At 61.0% G+C, this 18,634-nt stretch overlaps 1 protein-coding gene across 1 annotated transcript in view; it reads left to right on the top strand.

The window, feature by feature from the left end:
- Positions 1–10,192: 10,192 nt before the first annotated feature.
- The window catches only part of MLX (MAX dimerization protein MLX), an 11,533-nt gene continuing 3,091 nt past the window's right edge, over positions 10,193–18,634 (top strand). The window contains exons 1-6 of the mRNA XM_075580412.1: positions 10,193–10,307; positions 11,468–11,507; positions 12,116–12,199; positions 12,870–13,015; positions 13,695–13,794; positions 15,593–15,692. Coding sequence (XP_075436527.1) covers positions 10,272–10,307; positions 11,468–11,507; positions 12,116–12,199; positions 12,870–13,015; positions 13,695–13,794; positions 15,593–15,692 — 506 coding nt within the window. The 5' untranslated portion in view covers positions 10,193–10,271. The remainder of the gene's footprint in view (positions 10,308–11,467; positions 11,508–12,115; positions 12,200–12,869; positions 13,016–13,694; positions 13,795–15,592; positions 15,693–18,634) is intronic.

Here is an 18,634-nt window from a genome sequence, read left to right as displayed (position 1 = left end):
GAAATAGTCAATCACGTATCATTAGAACATAGTCTGTGTCAAAGCTGTATATCTACACCCCCCCCTCCACTCTCACACCCCCCCACGCACGCACACACCGCACACACCCCCTACACGCACACACACCCCACATGCACACCCCCCCCCCACACACACACACCCCTCACACGCACACACCCCCAAACACCCCCCCCCCCGCCCCCCACACACACACACACACACCCCTTGGGGGTGATACCCTCACACCCCTGGGTAAGAAGATGTAATTCCTCACATCTCCCCCCTGAGCCTCCCACCCCTCCAGCCTCAGACAATGACCTCTTGTTCTGCCTCTTCTCTCTCTCTGGAACATGCTTCCTCTCCTGCGCCCTGTGGAAATCCTCACTACACGGGGAACATTTCTACCTTTCCAGGGAGGGGGCAGCAGGTTTAACCCTTAAAAAGGCTGCGGTGCTGAAACTTGCACCCAGAAATGTGTAGTCAATAAAACCCCCTCACCCTGCCCTTCCCCGTTATCTCTTAGCATACAGGGCTTCCACTGCAGCCAGGGTTTCTGGGTAATGACATGCAAATGATTACTCTGTGCCACCTTTTGCTTCAAACCCACTGTTACAAGGGAACCCCTATACGCCTCTGCCTGTCGCACAGCCTGGGGGTTACAGAAGGGCAGAGCCCGGTAACCTGCTCACAGACAGCCGTTGGGTCTCATCGGTGTGAGAATGGCTGTGCGGTGGGAAGCTGGGACCGGTTTTCTCGTGCGGGAATCCCGACCTCTCTCGCCCGGTGGTACCGCCCGACGCCGGACAGCGGCAGAGTGACGAGTGATCACGGGCGTGTGACACGTCTGTCTCTTCTGCAGACGAGCCAGCTTGGGGCTCCGGTTCTAACCGCTGCCGGGAGCCGGCGACAGAAACTTCCCGGGAATTCATCGGGTTATAAGGGCAGAGAAGTCTCTGAGACAGCTCAGCGAGCAGGGAGAATTTAGGGCTGATTTACTAAACGCCTCTTTTTGTACGCTAAATAGGTGCACGGAAATCGCACTATAAATCGCGCTCGACACGCAGACTGACACGCCGATACACACGCAGACAGACACGCCGATACACACACAGACAGACACGCCGATACACACGCAGACTGACACGCCGATACACACGCAGACTGACACGCCGATACACACGCAGACAGACACGCCGATACACACGCAGACAGACACGCCGATACACACGCAGACTGACACGCCGATACACACGCAGACTGACACGCCGATACACACGCAGACTGACACGCCGATACACACGCAGACTGACACGCCGATACACACGCAGACTGACACGCCGATACACACGCAGACTGACACGCCGATACACACGCAGACTGACACGCCGATACACACGCAGACTGACACGCCGATACACACGCAGACTGACACGCCGATACACACGCAGACTGACACGCTGATACACACGCAGACTGACACGCAGACTGACACGCCGATACACACGCAGACTGACACGACGATACACACACAGACTGACACGTCGATACACACGCAGACTGACACGCTGATACACACGCAGACTGACACGCCGATACACACGCAGACTGACACGCTGATACACACGCAGACTGACACGCCGATACACACGCAGACAGACACGCAGACTGACACACTGATACATACACAGACTGACACGCTGATACACACGCAGACTGACACGCCGATACACACGCAGACTGACACGCTGATACACACGCAGACTGACACGCAGACTGACACGCCGATACACACGCAGACTGACACGACGATACACACACAGACTGACACGCCGATACACACGCAGACTGACACGCCGATACACACGCAGACTGACACGCCGATACACACGCAGACTGACACGCTGATACACACGCAGACATACACGCTGATACACACGCAGACTGACACGCTGATACACACGCAGACTGACACGCCGATACTGACACGCCGATACACACGCAGACTGACACACTGATCCACATGCAGACTGACACGCTGATACATACGCAGACTGACACACCGATACACACACAGACTGACACGCCGATACACACGCAGACTGACACGCCGATACACACGCAGACTGACACGCTGATACACACGCAGACTGACACACTGATACACACGCAAACTGACACGCCGATACCCACAGAGACTGACACGCTGACACACGCAGACTGACACACTGATACACGTAGACTGACACGCTGATACACACGCAGACTGACACGCTGATACACACACAGACTGACACGCTGATACACACGTAGACTGACACGCTGATACACACACAGACTGACACACTGATACACACACAGACTGACACGCTGATACACGTAGACTGACACGCTGATACACACACAGACTGACACGCTGATACACGTAGACTGACACGCTGATACACACGCAGACTGACACGCTGATACACACGCAGACTGACACACTGATACACGTAGACTGACACGCTGATACACACACAGACTGACACGCTGATACACACACAGACTGACACACTGATACACACACAGACTGACACGCTGATACACACACAGACTGACACGCTGATACACACACAGACTGACACACTGATACACACACAGACTGACACGCTGATACACACACAGACTGACACGCTGATACACACACAGACTGACACGCTGATACACACACAGACTGACACGCTGATACACACACAGACTGACACACTGATACACACGCAGACTGACACACTGATACACACACAGACTGACACACTGATACACACACAGACTGACACACTGATACACACACAGACTGACACGCTGATACACACACAGACTGACACGCTGATACACACACAGACTGACACACTGATACACACGCAGACTGACACACTGATACACACACAGACTGACACACTGATACACACGCAGACTGACACACTGATACACACACAGACTGACACGCTGATACACACACAGACTGACACACTGATACACACACAGACTGACACACTGATACACACACAGACTGACACACTGATACACACACAGACTGACACACTGATACACACACAGACTGACACGCTGATACACACACAGACTGACACACTGATACACACACAGACTGACACACTGATACACACACAGACTGACACTCCCATTTCTCTCCCACCTATCTCTCTGCCACATTCCAACTTCCCTCTCTCCCAGACCCCATCTCTCTCTCTCTCCCAAACCCCCACCTCTCTCCCACACCCCCACCACATATCTCTGTCTCCCACACTCCCACCTCTCTCTCTCTCCCACCCCCCCACCTCTCTCTCTCCCACACCCCCACCACATATCTCTGTCTCCCACCCCCCCACCTCTCACTCTCCCACCCCCCCATCTCTCTCTCTCCCACACCCCCACCTCCCCCCCACATCCCTCTCTCCCACAACCCCACCTCACCCCCCCCCATCCCTCTCTCCCACACCCCACCTCTCTCTCTCACACCCCCACCACATATCTCTGTCTCCCACACCCCCGACCTCTCTCTCTCCCACACCCCCACCTCCCCCCCACCTCTCTCTCTCCCACACCCCCATCTCACCCCCCCCACATCCCTCTCTCCCCCAACCCCCCCCCCCCACATCCCTCTCATCTCTCTGTCTCCCACACCCCCACCTCTCTCTCCCACTCCCCCACCTCACCACCCACTGATACACACACAGTAACATACTGATACACACACACAGTAACAAGTTGATACACACACAGAAACACTTGTACACACACAGACACACTGGTACACACACACTGATATCGACACATTTCATGTTCACAGACTAACACACTTGATAGACGCACGCACGCACACACACACACACACACACACACACACACACACACACACACACACACACACACACACACACACACACACACACACACACACACACACACACACACATACAAACACAGTAACACACGCACACTGATACAGAAACACATTGATACACTCACAAAGATATAAGCACACATACAATGATATACACATTTGATACACAAACACACAGCTGCTTACGTCGTACACCCGGCTGACACGGTAACCCTGTTTTTTCTTTATTTAAAGGGGGGCTACGCCCCTGTCCCTCCCCCCAAAATAGCGAATCTGGCGTCCTTGTAGCCATAACAGTAATTTCTAATCTCCTCGCGGTCCGGCGGCTGGAGACAAACAGCATTTCCTCCCCGTGTTTCCCAAAACAACTTGTTCCCTGTCCATAGGACACACAGCGCAGGGAACTGGCGTCTGTCCATCTGTCCTGCTGTCCCTCTGTCCTGCTGTCCCTCTGTCCCTCTGTCCTGCTGTCCCTCTGTCCTGCTGTCCCTCTGTCCTGCTGTCCCTCTGTCCTGCTGTCCCTCTGTCCTGCTGTCCCTCTGTCCTGCTGTCCCTCTGTCCTGCTGTCCCTCTGTCCTGCTGTCCCTCTGTCCTGCTGTCCCTCTGTCCTGCTGTCCCTCTGTCCTGCTTTCCCTCTGTCCTGCTGTCCCTCTGTCCTGCTTTCCCTCTGTCCTGCTGTTCCTCTGTCCTGCTGTCCCTCTGTCCTGCTGTCCCTCTGTCCTGCTTTCCCTCTGTCCTGCTGTTCCTCTGTCCTGCTGTCCCTCTGTCCTGCTGTCCCTCTGTCCTGCTGTCCATCTGTCCTGCTGTCCCTCTGTCCTGCTGTCCCTCTGTCCTGCTGTCCCTCTGTCCTGCTGTCCCTCTGTCCTGCTGTCGCTCTGTCCTGCTGTCCCTCTGTCCTGCTGTCCATCTGTCCTGCTGTCCCTCTGTCCTGCTGTCCCTCTGTCCTGCTTTCCCTCTGTCCTGCTGTCCCTCTGTCCTGCTGTCCCTCTGTCCTGCTGTCCCTCTGTCCTGCTGTCCCTCTGTCCTGCTGTCCCTCTGTCCTGCTGTCCCTCTGTCCTGCTGTCCATCTGTCCTGCTGTCCCTCTGTCCTGCTGTCCCTCTGTCCTGCTGTCCCTCTGTCCTGCTGTCCCTCTGTCCTGCTTTCCCTCTGTCCCTCTGTCCTGCTGTCCCTCTGTCCTGCTGTCCCTCTGTCCTGCTGTCCCCCTGTCCTGCTGTCCCTCTGTCCTGCTGTCCATCTGTCCTGCTGTCCCTCTGTCCTGCTGTCCCTCTGTCCTGCTGTCCCTCTGTCCTGCTGTCCCTCTGTCCTGCTGTCCCCCTGTCCTGCTGTCCCCCTGTCCTGCTGTCCCTCTGTCCTGCTGTCCATCTGTCCTGCTGTCCCTCTGTCCTGCTGTCCCTCTGTCCTGCTGTCCCTCTGTCCTGCTGTCCCTCTGTCCTGCTGTCCCTCTGTCCTGCTGTCCATCTGTCCTGCTGTCCCTCTGTCCTGCTGTCCCTCTGTCCTGCTGTCCCTCTGTCCTGCTGTCCCTCTGTCCTGCTGTCCCTCTGTCCTGCTGTCCCTCTGTCCTGCTGTCAGGGGTTTAGGGTCACGCTGCGAAAATAACCCAACTTGTTTTACAGCTGCAGTCCCACCGGGGGGGGGGGGGGGGGGCGATTAACCTAAAGGGGCAAACAAGGCAAATCGCCCGTTCTTATATTACCTCAAAATGGCTTATATTTTTCTTAGCGTACAGTACGTGAGAACGAGAGGCGACGCTCAATGTATTACTGCCTGGGAACACATTACTATAAATAAATAAAAATAAATAGCTTTACACTTGGTTATAATGCAGCTGAGAAGCACCTGAGAATATATCCTTTTCCCACCATAGCTACTGTGTCTCCCCGGGCTCCCAGCAGAGGGCGCTGTCACACTGTGTCTCCCCGGGCTCCCAGCAGAGGGCGCTGTCACACTGTGTCTCCCCAGGTTCCCAGCAGAGGGCGCTGTCACACTGTGTCTCCCCAGGCTCCCAGCAGAGGGCGCTCCCGCACTGTGTCTCCCCGGGCTCCCAGCAGAGGGCGCTGTCACACTGTGTTTCCCTGGTCTCCCAGCAGAGGGCGCTCCCGCACTGTGTCTCCCCGGGCTCTTAGCGGAGGGCGCTGTCACATTGCCCCGGTCTCCCAGCAGAGGGCGCTGTCCCCGCACTGTGTCTCCCTGGGCTCCCAGCAGAGGGCGCTGTCACACTGTGTCTCCCCAGGCTCCCAGCAGAGGGCGCTCCCGCACTGTGTCTCCCCGGGCTCCCAGCAGAGGGCGCTGTCACACGGTGTCTCCCTATGCTCCCAGCAGAGGGCGCTGTCCCTGCACTGTGTCTCCCTGGGCTCCCAGCAGAGGGCGCTCCCGCATTGTGTCTCCCCAGGCTCCCAGCAGAGGGCACTGTCACACTGTGTCTCCCCGGGCTCCCAGCGGAGGGCGCTCCCGCACTGTCTCCCCGGGCTCCCAGCAGAGGGCGCTGTCACACTGTGTCTCCCCGGGCTCCCAGCAGAGGGCGCTGTCACGCGGTGTCTCCCCGGGCTCCCAGCAGAGGGCGCTGTCACACGGTGTCTCCCCAGGCTCCCAGCAGAGGGCGCTGTCACATGGTGTCTCCTCAGGCTCCCAGCAGAGGGCGCTGTCACACTGTGTCTCCCCCGGCTCCCAGCAGAGGGTGCTGTCACACGGTGTCTCCCCGGGCTCCCAGCAGAGGGCGCTGTCACACGGTGTCTCCCCGGGCTCCCAGCAGAGGGCGCTGTCACATGGTGTCTCCTCAGGCTCCCAGCAGAGGGCGCTGTCACACTGTGTCTCCCCGGGCTCCCAGCAGAGGGCGCTGTCACACTGTGTCTCCCCGGGCTCCCAGCAGAGGGTGCTGTCACACGGTGTCTCCCCGGGCTCCCAGCAGAGGGCGCTGTCACACGGTGTCTCCCCGGGCTCCCAGCAGAGGGCGCTGTCACACGGTGTCTCCCCGGGCTCCCAGCAGAGGGCGCTGTCACACGGTGTCTCCCCGGGCTCCCAGCAGAGGGCACTCCCACACTGTGTCTCCCTGGGCTCCCAGCAGAGGGTGCTGTCACACGGTGTCTCCCCGGGCTCCCAGCAGAGGGCACTGTCCCCGCACTGTGTCTCCCCGGGCTCCCAGCAGAGGGCGCTGTGACACGGTGTCTCACCGGGCTCCCAGCAGAGGGCGCTCCCGCACTGTGTCTCCCCGGGCTCCCAGCAGAGGGCGCTGTCACACGGTGTCTCCCCGGGCTCCCAGCAGAGGGCGCTGTCACACAGTGTCTCCCCGGGCTCCCAGCAGAGGGCGCTGTCACACGGTGTCTCCCCAGGCTCCCAGCAGAGGGCACTCCCGCACTGTGTCTCCCTGGGCTCCCAGCAGAGGGCGCTGTCACACAGTGTCTCCCTGGGCTCCCAGCAGAGGGCGCTGTCCCCGCACTGTGTCTCCCCGGCTCCCAGCAGAGGGCGCTGTCCCCGCACTGTGTCTCCCCGGGCTCCCAGCAGAGGGCGCTGTCCCCGCACTGTGTCTCCCCGGGCTCCCAGCAGAGGGCGCTGTCCCCGCACTGTGTCTCCCCGGGCGCCCAGCAGAGGAGGCTGTCCCACTGTGTCTCCCTGGGCTCCCAGCAGAGGGCGCTGTCACACGGTGTCTCCCCGGGCTCCCAGCAGAGGGCGCTGTCACACGGTGTCTCCCCCGGGCTCCCAGCAGAGGGCGCTGTCACTGTGTCTCCCCGGGCTCCCAGCAGAGGGCGCTGTCCCCGCACTGGGTCTCCCCGAGCTCCCAGCAGAGGGCGCTGTCACACTGTGTCTCCCCCGGGCTCCCAGCAGAGGGCGCTGTCACACAGTGTCTCCCCGAGCTCCCAGCAGAGGGCGCTGTCTCCGCACTGTGTCTCCCCGGGCTCCCAGCAGAGGGCGCTGTCACACGGTGTCTCCCCGGGCTCCCAGCAGAGGGCGCTGTCACACGGTGTCTCCCCGGGCTCCCAGCAGAGGGCGCTGTCACACGGTGTCTCCCCGGGCTCCCAGCAGAGGGCACTCCCGCACTGTGTCTCCCTGGGCTCCCAGCAGAGGGCGCTGTCCCCGCACTGTGTCTCCCTGGGCTCCCAGCAGAGGGTGCTGTCACACGGTGTCTCCCCGGGCTCCCAGCAGAGGGCACTGTCCCCGCACTGTGTCTCCCCGGGCTCCCAGCAGAGGGCGCTGTGACACGGTGTCTCACCGGGCTCCCAGCAGAGGGCGCTCCCGCACTGTGTCTCCCCGGGCTCCCAGCAGAGGGCGCTGTCACACGGTGTCTCCCCGGGCTCCCAGCAGAGGGCGCTGTCACACAGTGTCTCCCCGGGCTCCCAGCAGAGGGCGCTGTCACACGGTGTCTCCCCAGGCTCCCAGCAGAGGGCACTCCCGCACTGTGTCTCCCTGGGCTCCCAGCAGAGGGCGCTGTCACACAGTGTCTCCCTGGGCTCCCAGCAGAGGGCGCTGTCCCCGCACTGTGTCTCCCCGGCTCCCAGCAGAGGGCGCTGTCCCCGCACTGTGTCTCCCCGGGCTCCCAGCAGAGGGCGCTGTCCCCGCACTGTGTCTCCCCGGGCTCCCAGCAGAGGGCGCTGTCCCCGCACTGTGTCTCCCCGGGCGCCCAGCAGAGGGGGCTGTCCCACTGTGTCTCCCTGGGCTCCCAGCAGAGGGCGCTGTCACACGGTGTCTCCCCGGGCTCCCAGCAGAGGGCGCTGTCACACGGTGTCTCCCCCGGGCTCCCAGCAGAGGGCGCTGTCACTGTGTCTCCCCGGGCTCCCAGCAGAGGGCGCTGTCACACGGTGTCTCCCCGGGCTCCCAGCAGAGGGCGCTGTCACACGGTGTCTCCCCGGGCTCCCAGCAGAGGGCGCTGTCACTGTGTCTCCCCGGGCTCCCAGCAGAGGGCGCTGTCACACGGTGTCTCCCCGGGCTCCTAGCAGAGGGCGCTGTCACACGGTGTCTCCCCGGGCTCCCAGCAGAGGGCGCTGTCACTGTGTCTCCCCGGGCTCCCAGCAGAGGGCGCTGTCACACGGTCTCTCCCCGGGCTCCTAGCAGAGGGCGCTGTCACACTGTGTCTCCCCCGGGCTCCCAGCAGAAGGCGCTGTCACACTGTGTCTCCCCCGGGCTCCCAGCAGAGGGCGCTGTCCCCACACTGTGTCTCCCCGGGCTCCCAGCAGAGGGCACTGTCCCCGCACTGTGTCTCTCCGGGCTCCCAGCAGAGGGCGCTGTCCCCGCACTGTGTCTCCCCGGGCTCCCAGCAGAGGGCGCTGTCCCCGCACTGTGTCTACCCGGGCTCCCAGCAGAGGGCGCTGTCCCCGCACTGGGTCTCCCCGAGCTCCCAGCAGAGGGCGCTGTCACACTGTGTCTCCCCCGGGCTCCCAGCAGAGGGCGCTGTCACACAGTGTCTCCCCGGGCTCCCAGCAGAGGGCGCTGTCTCCGCACTGTGTCTCCCCGGGCTCCCAGCAGAGGGCGCTGTCACACGGTGTCTCCCAGGGCTCCCAGCAGAGGGCGCTGTCACACGGTGTCTCCCCGGGCTCCCAGCAGAGGGCGCTGTCACACGGTGTCTCCCCGGGCTCCCAGCAGAGGGCGCTGTCACTGTGTCTCCCCGGGCTCCCAGCAGAGGGCGCTGTCACACGGTGTCTCCCCCGGGCTCCCAGCAGAGGGCGCTGTCACACGGTGTCTCCCCGGGCTCCCAGCAGAGGGCGCTGTCACACTGTGTCTCCCCCGGGCTCCCAGCAGAGGGCGCTGTCACACAGTGTCTCCCCGGGCTCCCAGCAGAGGGCGCTGTCTCCGCACTGTGTCTCCCCGGGCTCCCAGCAGAGGGCGCTGTCCCCGCACTGTGTCTCCCCGGGCTCCCAGCAGAGGGCGCTGTCCCCGCACTGTGTCTCCCCGGGCTCCCAGCAGAGGGCGCTGTCCCCGCACTGTGTCTCCCCGGGCTCCCAGCAGAGGGCGCTGTCCCCGCACTGGGTCTCCCCGAGCTCCCAGCAGAGGGCGCTGTCACACTGTGTCTCCCCCGGGCTCCCAGCAGAGGGCGCTGTCACACAGTGTCTCCCCGAGCTCCCAGCAGAGGGCGCTGTCTCTGCACTGTGTCTCCCCGGGCTCCCAGCAGAGGGCGCTGTCACACGGTGTCTCCCCGGGCTCCCAGCAGAGGGCGCTGTCCCCGCACTATGTCTCCCCGGGCTCCCAGCAGAGGGCGCTGTCCCCGCACTGTGTCTCCCCGGGCTCCCAGCAGAGGGCGCTGTCCCCGCACTGTGTCTCCCCGGGCTCCCAGCAGAGGGCGCTCCCGCACTGTGTCTCCCCGGCCTCCCAGCAGAGGGCGCTGTCACACGGTGTTACCGCGGGCTCCCAGCAGAGGGCGCTGTCACACGGTGTCCCGGGCTGATGGCCGCCGCTTCTCCGGAGGATCCGTGGGGCCGGGTGAGATCCGGGGGGTGAGATCCGGGGCCGGGAGAGACGGGCGGCCGGGGATCCTGCGGCCTAGCGGGGCTGGGAGGCGGGCCGGGGCCCGGATCAATAACCCCCCTCATCCTATTTACCCATCTATAACTACCCCTGGCTTTATTTATCCTATGGGCACCGTCTGTATTTACCCTGTCCCGCTTCCCCCTTAATAATGTCCCTATATCCCATATATCCCCTATATACCCCTATTAATTTCCCTGTCTCGTTTCCCCCTAATAATGTCCCTTTAAATCCCCTATATATCCCCCCTAATGCCCCTATATCCCCTATTTAACCCCTATTAATTACCCTGACCCTAAATCCCCCTATTAATTACCCTGTCCCTATATCTCCCCTATTAATTACCATGTCCCTATATCTCCCCTATTAATTACCCTGTCCTCATATCTCCCCTATTAATTACCCTGTCCCTATATCCCCCTATTAATTACCCTGTCCCTATATCCCCCTATTAATTACCCTGTCCCTATATCCCCCTATTAATTACCCTGTCCCTATATCCCCCTATTAATTACCCTGTCCCTAAATCCCCCTATTAATTACCCTGTCCCTATATCCCCCTATTAATTACCCTGTCCCTATATCCCCCTATTAATTACCCTGTCCCTATATCCCCCTATTAATTACCCTGTCCCTATATCCCCCTATTAATTACCCTGTCCCTAAATCCCCCTATTAATTACCCTGTCCCTATATCCCCCTATTAATTACCCTGTCCCTATATCCCCCTATTAATTACCCTGTCCCTAAATCCCCCTATTAATTACCCTAAATCTATACCCTCTGAATCCCCCTGTCCCTATATCCCCCTACTCCCTCTTCTATAAAAACCCCTCTCTATACAACTCCCTCTAATACCCCCTCCCTAATTAACCTACACTTACCCTCTCCCGCTATTCCCCTACTAATTGCCCCAACCCCTCTGAGTACCGCTGTGTACCCCATCCTGACCCCTCTCTCTGCTTCCCGTACCCCCTGGCAGCGTCGGCGTTCCTGGTTCCCCTCCAAGAAGCCATACAAAGCAGAAGTGTACCCGTTTCCCCTCCTATAACTAACCTCCTATTTCTTAATCTCCCCCCCGACCTCCGTTATCACCTCTGCCCGAAACGACGCAGCAGGCCGACACCCCGCACAGCGACAATGTCGGGGAACCGGGTAAGGCGGCGGATATATCTAAAAGGGGTTTCTTTCTTTCATTCGTCCTGACCCTTTTCTAATCGTCGGGATAGACGCTTTTCCTTTTCGGGGGCAATTTCCAGGACTTTAGTAAAAAAAAGGATCGTAATTCATATCAGCAATGAAACTCCTTGATAAAGCGTGGGGTGAGCGGTGAAACGCGTCGGGGTTTAACCCCTCGATTTATCGGATCGGGATTGCACCGCGTGCTGGCGCATTCTATTTACCGTCCTAATAGGGCCGGCGTCGCCTCCTAAATGTCATGTGTCCTCACAGGTCTGCCGGATTGGGTCAAAAACCTGAAGGGGGTAAGGGTTTTTAAGGGTAAGGGGTTAAGGGTAGGGTTTTTAGCGTAGGTTAGGGGTTTTAGGTTGTGTAGGGTTTTTTAGAGTAAGGGAAGGGTTTTTAGGGTAAGCGGTTACATTTAGGGTTTTTAGGATAGGTGGTTATTAGGTTAAGGGTTAGGGTTTTGGGTTTTTCCAATTTACCTGTGGTGGCGAACCGTCCGCGGCTAATTGTCCTGGACACTGCCAGGAGGTATAATATGTGGGTGACGTCTTTTCTTGTCCCTCCTCTTCCTCTCGTAGCTCACGTGATGGAGCGTAAGGGGAGTATAGTGTCCAGAGCTAACAGCATCGGGTCCACCAGTGCCTCCTCGGTGCCGAACACGGGTAATTTCCACCGTCTCGTGTCCCTCAAACAAGGTCTACGTAGCCATGCTCTCAATACCCCTCCCGTCCCTCAAACAAGGACTTCCTGGCCATGCTCTCCATACCCCCCCCGTCCCTCAAACAAGGACTTCCTGGCCATGCTCTCCATATCCCTCCCGTCCCTCAAACAAGACTACCTGGCCATGCTCTCCATACTCCTCCCGTCTCTCAAACAAGGTCTACCTGGCCATGCTTTCCATACCCCACCCGTCCCTCAAACAAGGTCTACCTGGCCATGCTTTCCATACCCCTCCCGTCTCTCAAAGAAGGTCGACCTGGCCATGCTTTCCATACCCCACCCGTCCCTCAAACAAGGTCTACCTGGCCATGCTCTTCATACCCCTCCCGTCCCTCAAACAAGGTCTACGAGGCCAATATCCCAATACCTGAGTCCACGTCCTTACCCACGTCTGTTCCAGTAATAATATCATTGTTCCATGTGAACCCGGAAATACTAGGACTCCACCCCAGTGGTCGCTGCCTCCGGAAACCCAAGTGCAACGGTGCTTCATGCAGCCGCCTCTGGAATGGAGTTGACGGCCCAGTCTATAGGGAGATCGGGTGGGGGTGACGATGGTGCCGCTTTCCTGGGGGTGACGATGGCATCCATGTCTATGTCCCCCTCCCGTAGCCCACAGCTTGACCGACAATGATTGTTCCCCAACCGCAGATGACGAGGACAGTGACTACCGGCAGGAGACCTTCAAAGACGCCTACAAGGATCGGCGCCGACGGGCGCACACGCAGGCCGAGCAGAAGAGGAGGGACTCCATCAAGGTAAGGGGGCTGCCCGGGGCAAAGTGTACCCCATGGACTTAGTTTTCTGAGACGCTACGCGCTTCGCATTGTGTATTGCTGCGAAATGCGCTGAGGGAGGTGTACTCTCGGAGAGCAGAGCGGTCTGTCCTGCGGTGGGTGGGTGGATGTAGAAGTATGTGCTGGAAAAATCCACTCGTCCAGTGGAAATGCGGGACAGGCGGGGTGCACAAAATGGAGCTGCCTCTTAGGTTTAAATGCCGTAATGATTCAGATTCCGGAGCTGTGATTGGGCCACGTCATAACTCCGGAATTTTGAGTCATGACGTCACTTAATCCCCAAATTGCGACGGCCATTTTCTTTACCCGTCCTAAATCACTCTGTGCTCCTTCAGCTAAAAGGCAGTGTGGCCTCTTTGCTCGGGGTAAAAAGTAGAGTCTTTATTATTTAGGAGGGGGCGAAGGGGGCTGTGGGTTATATGCGGTGAGGGGCTGTGTGCGGGGAGACTCGCGGGGGGGCGGGGTGACGGGGAGACGCACGCGGGGGGGTGGGGTGACGGGGAGACTCGCGCGCGGGGGGGGGGGGGGTGACGGGGAGATGTGCAGGGGGGTTGCATGCATTTAAGCTTTGCGTCCGAGCGGTTATTGTCCCCTGAGATTGTCGGGGTTCCCGGGGGTGACCCCTGCTTGTGTCCCGCAGAAAGGATATGATGATCTGCAGAGCATCGTCCCCACCTGCCAGCAGCAAGACTGCTCTATAGGGACGCAGAAACTCAGCAAGGCCGTGGTGCTGCAGAAGAGTGAGTATCTCTCTCACCCACCCCGAGCCCTGCCAGACCCCCCACCTTACACACCCTCCCCCCCACCTTACACACCCTCCCCCCCACCTTACACACCCTCCCCCCCACCTAACACACCCTCCCCCCCCACCTTACACACCCTCCCCCCCACCTTACACACCCTCCCCCCCCACCTTACACACCCTCCCCCCCCACCTTACACACCCTCCCCCCCCACCTTACACACCCTCCCCCACCACCTTACACACCCTCCCCCACCACCTTACACACCCTCCCCCACCACCTTACACACCCTCCCCCACCACCTTACACACCATCCCCCACCACCTTACACACCCTCCCCCCCACCTTACACACCCTCCCCCCCACCTTACACACCCTCCCCCCACCTTACACACCCTCCCCCCCACCTTACACACCCTCCCCCCCCCCACCTTACACACCCTCCCCCCCACCTTACACACCCTCCCCCCCACCTTACACACCCTCCCCCCCCACCTTACACACCCTCCCCCCCCACCTTACACACCCTCCCCCCCACCTTACACACCCTCCCCCCCCACCTTACACACCCAACCCCCCCACCTTACACACCCTCCCCTCCACCTTACACACCCTCCCCCCCACCTTACACACCCTCCCCCCCACCTTACACACCCTCCCCCCCACCTTACACACCCTCCCCCCCACCTTACACACAACTCCCCCCCCACCTTACACACCCTCCCCCACCACCTTACACACCCTCCCCCACCACCTTACACACCCTCCCCCAACCACCTTACACACCCTCCCCCACCACCTTACACACCCTCCCCCCCACCTTACACACAACTCCCCCCCCACCTTACACACCCTCCCCCACCACCTTACACACCCTCCCCCAACCACCTTACACACCCTCCCCCACCACCTTACACACCCTCCCCCCACCTTACACCCCCCCCCACCTTACACCCCCCCCCACCTTACACCCTCCCCCCCCACCTTACACACCCTCCCCCCCCCACCTTACACACCCTCCCCTCCACCTTACACACCCTCCCCCCCACCTTACACACCCTCCCCCCCACCTTACACACCCTCCCCCCCACCTTACACACCCTCCCCCCCACCTTACACACCCTCCCCCCACCTTACACACCCTCCCCCCCACCTTACACACCCTCCCCCCCACCTTACACACCCTCCCCCCCCACCTTACACACCCTCCCCCCACCTTACACACCCTCCCCCCACCTTACACACCCTCCCCCCCACCTTACACACCCTCCCCCCCACCTTACACACACTTGCCCCCCTTCCCAGCCCTGCTAGACCCGCCACCTTTCACACTGACCCCTCAGCTCTGCCAGACCCGTCCACTTGACATAAACCCCCCCAACCCTGCCAGACCCCTCCCCCCCACCTTACAGACCCTCCCCCCAGCCCTGCCAGACCCCCCCTTACAGACCCTCCCCCCAGCCCTGCCAGACCCCCCCCCCAGCCCTGCCAGACCCCCCCCTTACACACACCTCCACCTTACACACCCTTCCCCCAGCCCTGCCAGACCCCTCCCCCACACCTTACAGACCCTCCCCCCAGCCCTGCCAGACCCTTCCCCCACACCTTACAGACCCTCCCCCCAGCCCTGCCAAACCCCCCCCTTACACACACCTCCACCTTACACACCGACCCCTCAGCCCTGCCAGACCCTTCCACTTGGCACGAACCCCGCCCCTCCTCCACCCCCCCCCCCCGCCAGCCCTGTCAGCCCCCCGGACCCTTACATGCCCCCCCCCCCGTGTCTCTCCCGCAGCCATTGACTACATCCAGTTCCTGCACAAGGAGAAGAAGAAACAGGAGGACGACGTGTCCACACTGCGCAAGGAAGTCATGGCGCTGAGCATCATGAAATCGTACGTTCTCCCCCCCCCCCACTACTTCTCCCCTCCCCCCCACTTCTCCCCTCCCCCCCACTTCTCCCCTTCCTCCCCCCACTTCTCCCCTTCCTCCCCCCCACTTCTCCCCTCCCCCCCCCCACTTCTCCCCTCCCCCCCACTTCTTCTCCCCTTCCTCCACCCCCCCACATCTTCACCCCTTCCTCCACCCCCCACTTCTCCCCTCCCCCCTACTTCTTCACCCCTTCCTCCTCCCCCCACTTCTTCATCCCTTCCTCCACCCCCCCCCACTTCTTCATCCCTTCCTCCCCCCCCCCCTTCTTCACCCCTTCCCCCCCCCACTTCTTCACCCCTTCCTCCACCCCCCCACTTCTTCACCCCTTCCTCCCCCCCACTTCTTCACCCCTTCCTCCACCCCCCCACTTCTTCACCCCTTCCTCCACCCCCCCCCACTTCTTCATCCCTTCCTCCCCCCCACTTCTTCACCCCTTCCTCCACCCCCCCCACTTCTTCATCCCTTCCTCCTCCCCCCCACTTCTTCACCCCTTCCTCCACCCCCCCCCACTTCTTCATCCCTTCCTCCTCCCCCCCACTTCTTCATCCCTTCCTCCACCCCCCCCCACTTCTTCATCCCTTCCTCCTCCCCCCCTTCTTCACCCCTTCCCCCCCCCACTTCTTCCCCCCTTCCCCCCTCACTTCTTCACCCTTCCTCCACCCCCCCCACTTCTTCATCCCTTCCTCCACCCCCCCCCCACACTTCTTCATCCCTTCCTCCTCCCCCCCTTCTTCACCCCTTCCCCCCCCCACTTCTTCACCCCTTCCCCCCCCCACTTCTTCAACCCCTTCCTCCACCCCCCCACTTCTTCATCCCTTCCTCCACCCCCCACTACTTCACCCCTTCCTCCCCCCCACTTCTTCACCCCTTCCTCCACCCCCCCCCCACTTCTTCACCCCTTCCTCCACCCCCCACTTCTTCACCCCTTCCTCCACCCCCCCCCACTTCTTCATCCCTTCCTCTTCCCCCCCCACTTCTTCATCCCTTCCTCCACCCCCCCCACTTCTTCACCCCTTCCTCCACCCCCCACTTCTTCATCCCTTCCTCCACCCCCCCCACTACTTCACCCCTTCCTCCACCCCCCCACTTCACCCCTTCCTCCACCCCCCCCCCCACTTCTTCACCCCTTCCTCCACCCCCCACTTCTTCACCCCTTCCTCCACCCCCCCCCACTTCTTCACCCCTTCCTCCACCCCCCCCACTTCTTCACCCCTTCCCCCACCCCCCCACTTCTTCATCCCTTCCTCCCCCCCCCACTTCTTCACCCCTTACCCCCACCTCCCCTCACTTCTTCACCCCTTCCTCTTCCCCCCCCACTTCTTCATCCCTTCCTCCACCCCCCACTTCTTCATCCCTTCCTCCACCCCCCCACTTCTTCATCCCTTCCTCCACCCCCCCACTTCTTCACCCCTTCCTCCACCCCCCCCACTTCTTCACCCCTTCCCCCCCCCCCACTTCTTCACCCCTTCCTCCACCCCCCCACTTCTTCATCCCTTCCTCCACCCCCCCCACTACTTCACCCCTTCCTCCACCCCCCCCACTACTTCACCCCTTCCTCCACCCCCCCCCCACTTCTTCACCCCTTCCTCCACCCCCCCACTTCTTCATCCCTTCCCCCCCCCCACTTCTTCACCCCTTCCTCCACCCCCCCCACTTCTTTACCCCTTCCTCCTCCCCCCCCCACTTCTTCATCCCTTCCTCCACCCCCCCCACTTCTTTACCCCTTCCTCCACCCCCCCCACTTCTTTACCCCTTCCTCCACCCCCCCCCACTTCTTCACCCCTTCCTCCACCCCCCCCCCCACTTCTTCATCCCTTCCTCCACCCCCCCACTTCTTTACCCCTTCCTCCACCCCCCCCCACTTCTTCACCCTTCCTCCACCCACCCCCCCCCACTTCTTCATCCCTTCCTCCACCCCCCCACTTCTTTACCCCTTCCTCCACCCCCCCCCCACTTCTTCACCCCTTCCTCCACCCCCCCACTTCTTCATCCCTTCCCCCCCCCCACTTCTTCACCCCTTCCTCCACCCCCCCCACTTCTTTACCCCTTCCTCCTCCCCCCCCCACTTCTTCATCCCTTCCTCCACCCCCCCCACTTCTTTACCCCTTCCTCCACCCCCCCCCACTTCTTTACCCCTTCCTCCACCCCCCCCCACTTCTTCACCCCTTCCTCCACCCACCCCCCCCCACTTCTTCATCCCTTCCTCCACCCCCCCCACTTCTTTACCCCTTCCTCCACCCCCCCCCCACTTCTTCACCCTTTCCTCCACCCCCCCACTTCTTCATCCCTTCCTCCCCCTCCACTTCTTCATCCCTTCCTCCCCCCCCCACTTCTTCACCCCTTCCTCCACCCCCCCCCACTTCTTCATCCCTTCCTCCACCCCCCACTTCTTCACCCCCCCACTTCACCCCTTCCTCCACCCCCCCACTTCACCCCTTCCTCCACCCCCCCACTTCACCCCTTCCTCCACCCCCCCCACTTCTTCACCCCTTCCTCCACCCCCCCCACTTCTTCACCCCTTCCTCCACCCCCCCCCCCACTTCTTCATCCCTTCCTCCACCCCCCCCCACTTCTTCATCCCTTCCTCCACCCCCCCCACTTCTTCATCCCTTCCTCCACCCCCCCCACTTCTTCATCCCTTCCTCCACCCCCCCACTTCTTCATCCCTTCCTCCACCCCCCCCACTTCTTCACCCCTTCCTCCACCCCCCCCCCACTTCTTCATCCCTTCCTCCACCCCCCCCCACTTCTTCACCCCTTCCTCCACCCCCCCACTTCTTCACCCCTTCCTCCACCCCCCCCACTTCTTCACCCCTTCCTCCACCCCCCCCACTTCTTCACCCCTTCCTCCACCCCCCCCACTCACCCTTCCTCCACCCCCCCCACTTCACCCTTCCTCCACCCCC

This window comes from Ascaphus truei, chromosome 23 (assembly GCF_040206685.1).
Source record: "Ascaphus truei isolate aAscTru1 chromosome 23, aAscTru1.hap1, whole genome shotgun sequence".
In the NCBI taxonomy this organism is placed as follows: domain Eukaryota; kingdom Metazoa; phylum Chordata; class Amphibia; order Anura; family Ascaphidae; genus Ascaphus; species Ascaphus truei.
The sequence above is the reverse complement of the archived record's forward strand: the minus strand, read 5'-3'. Positions and strand labels throughout refer to the sequence as shown.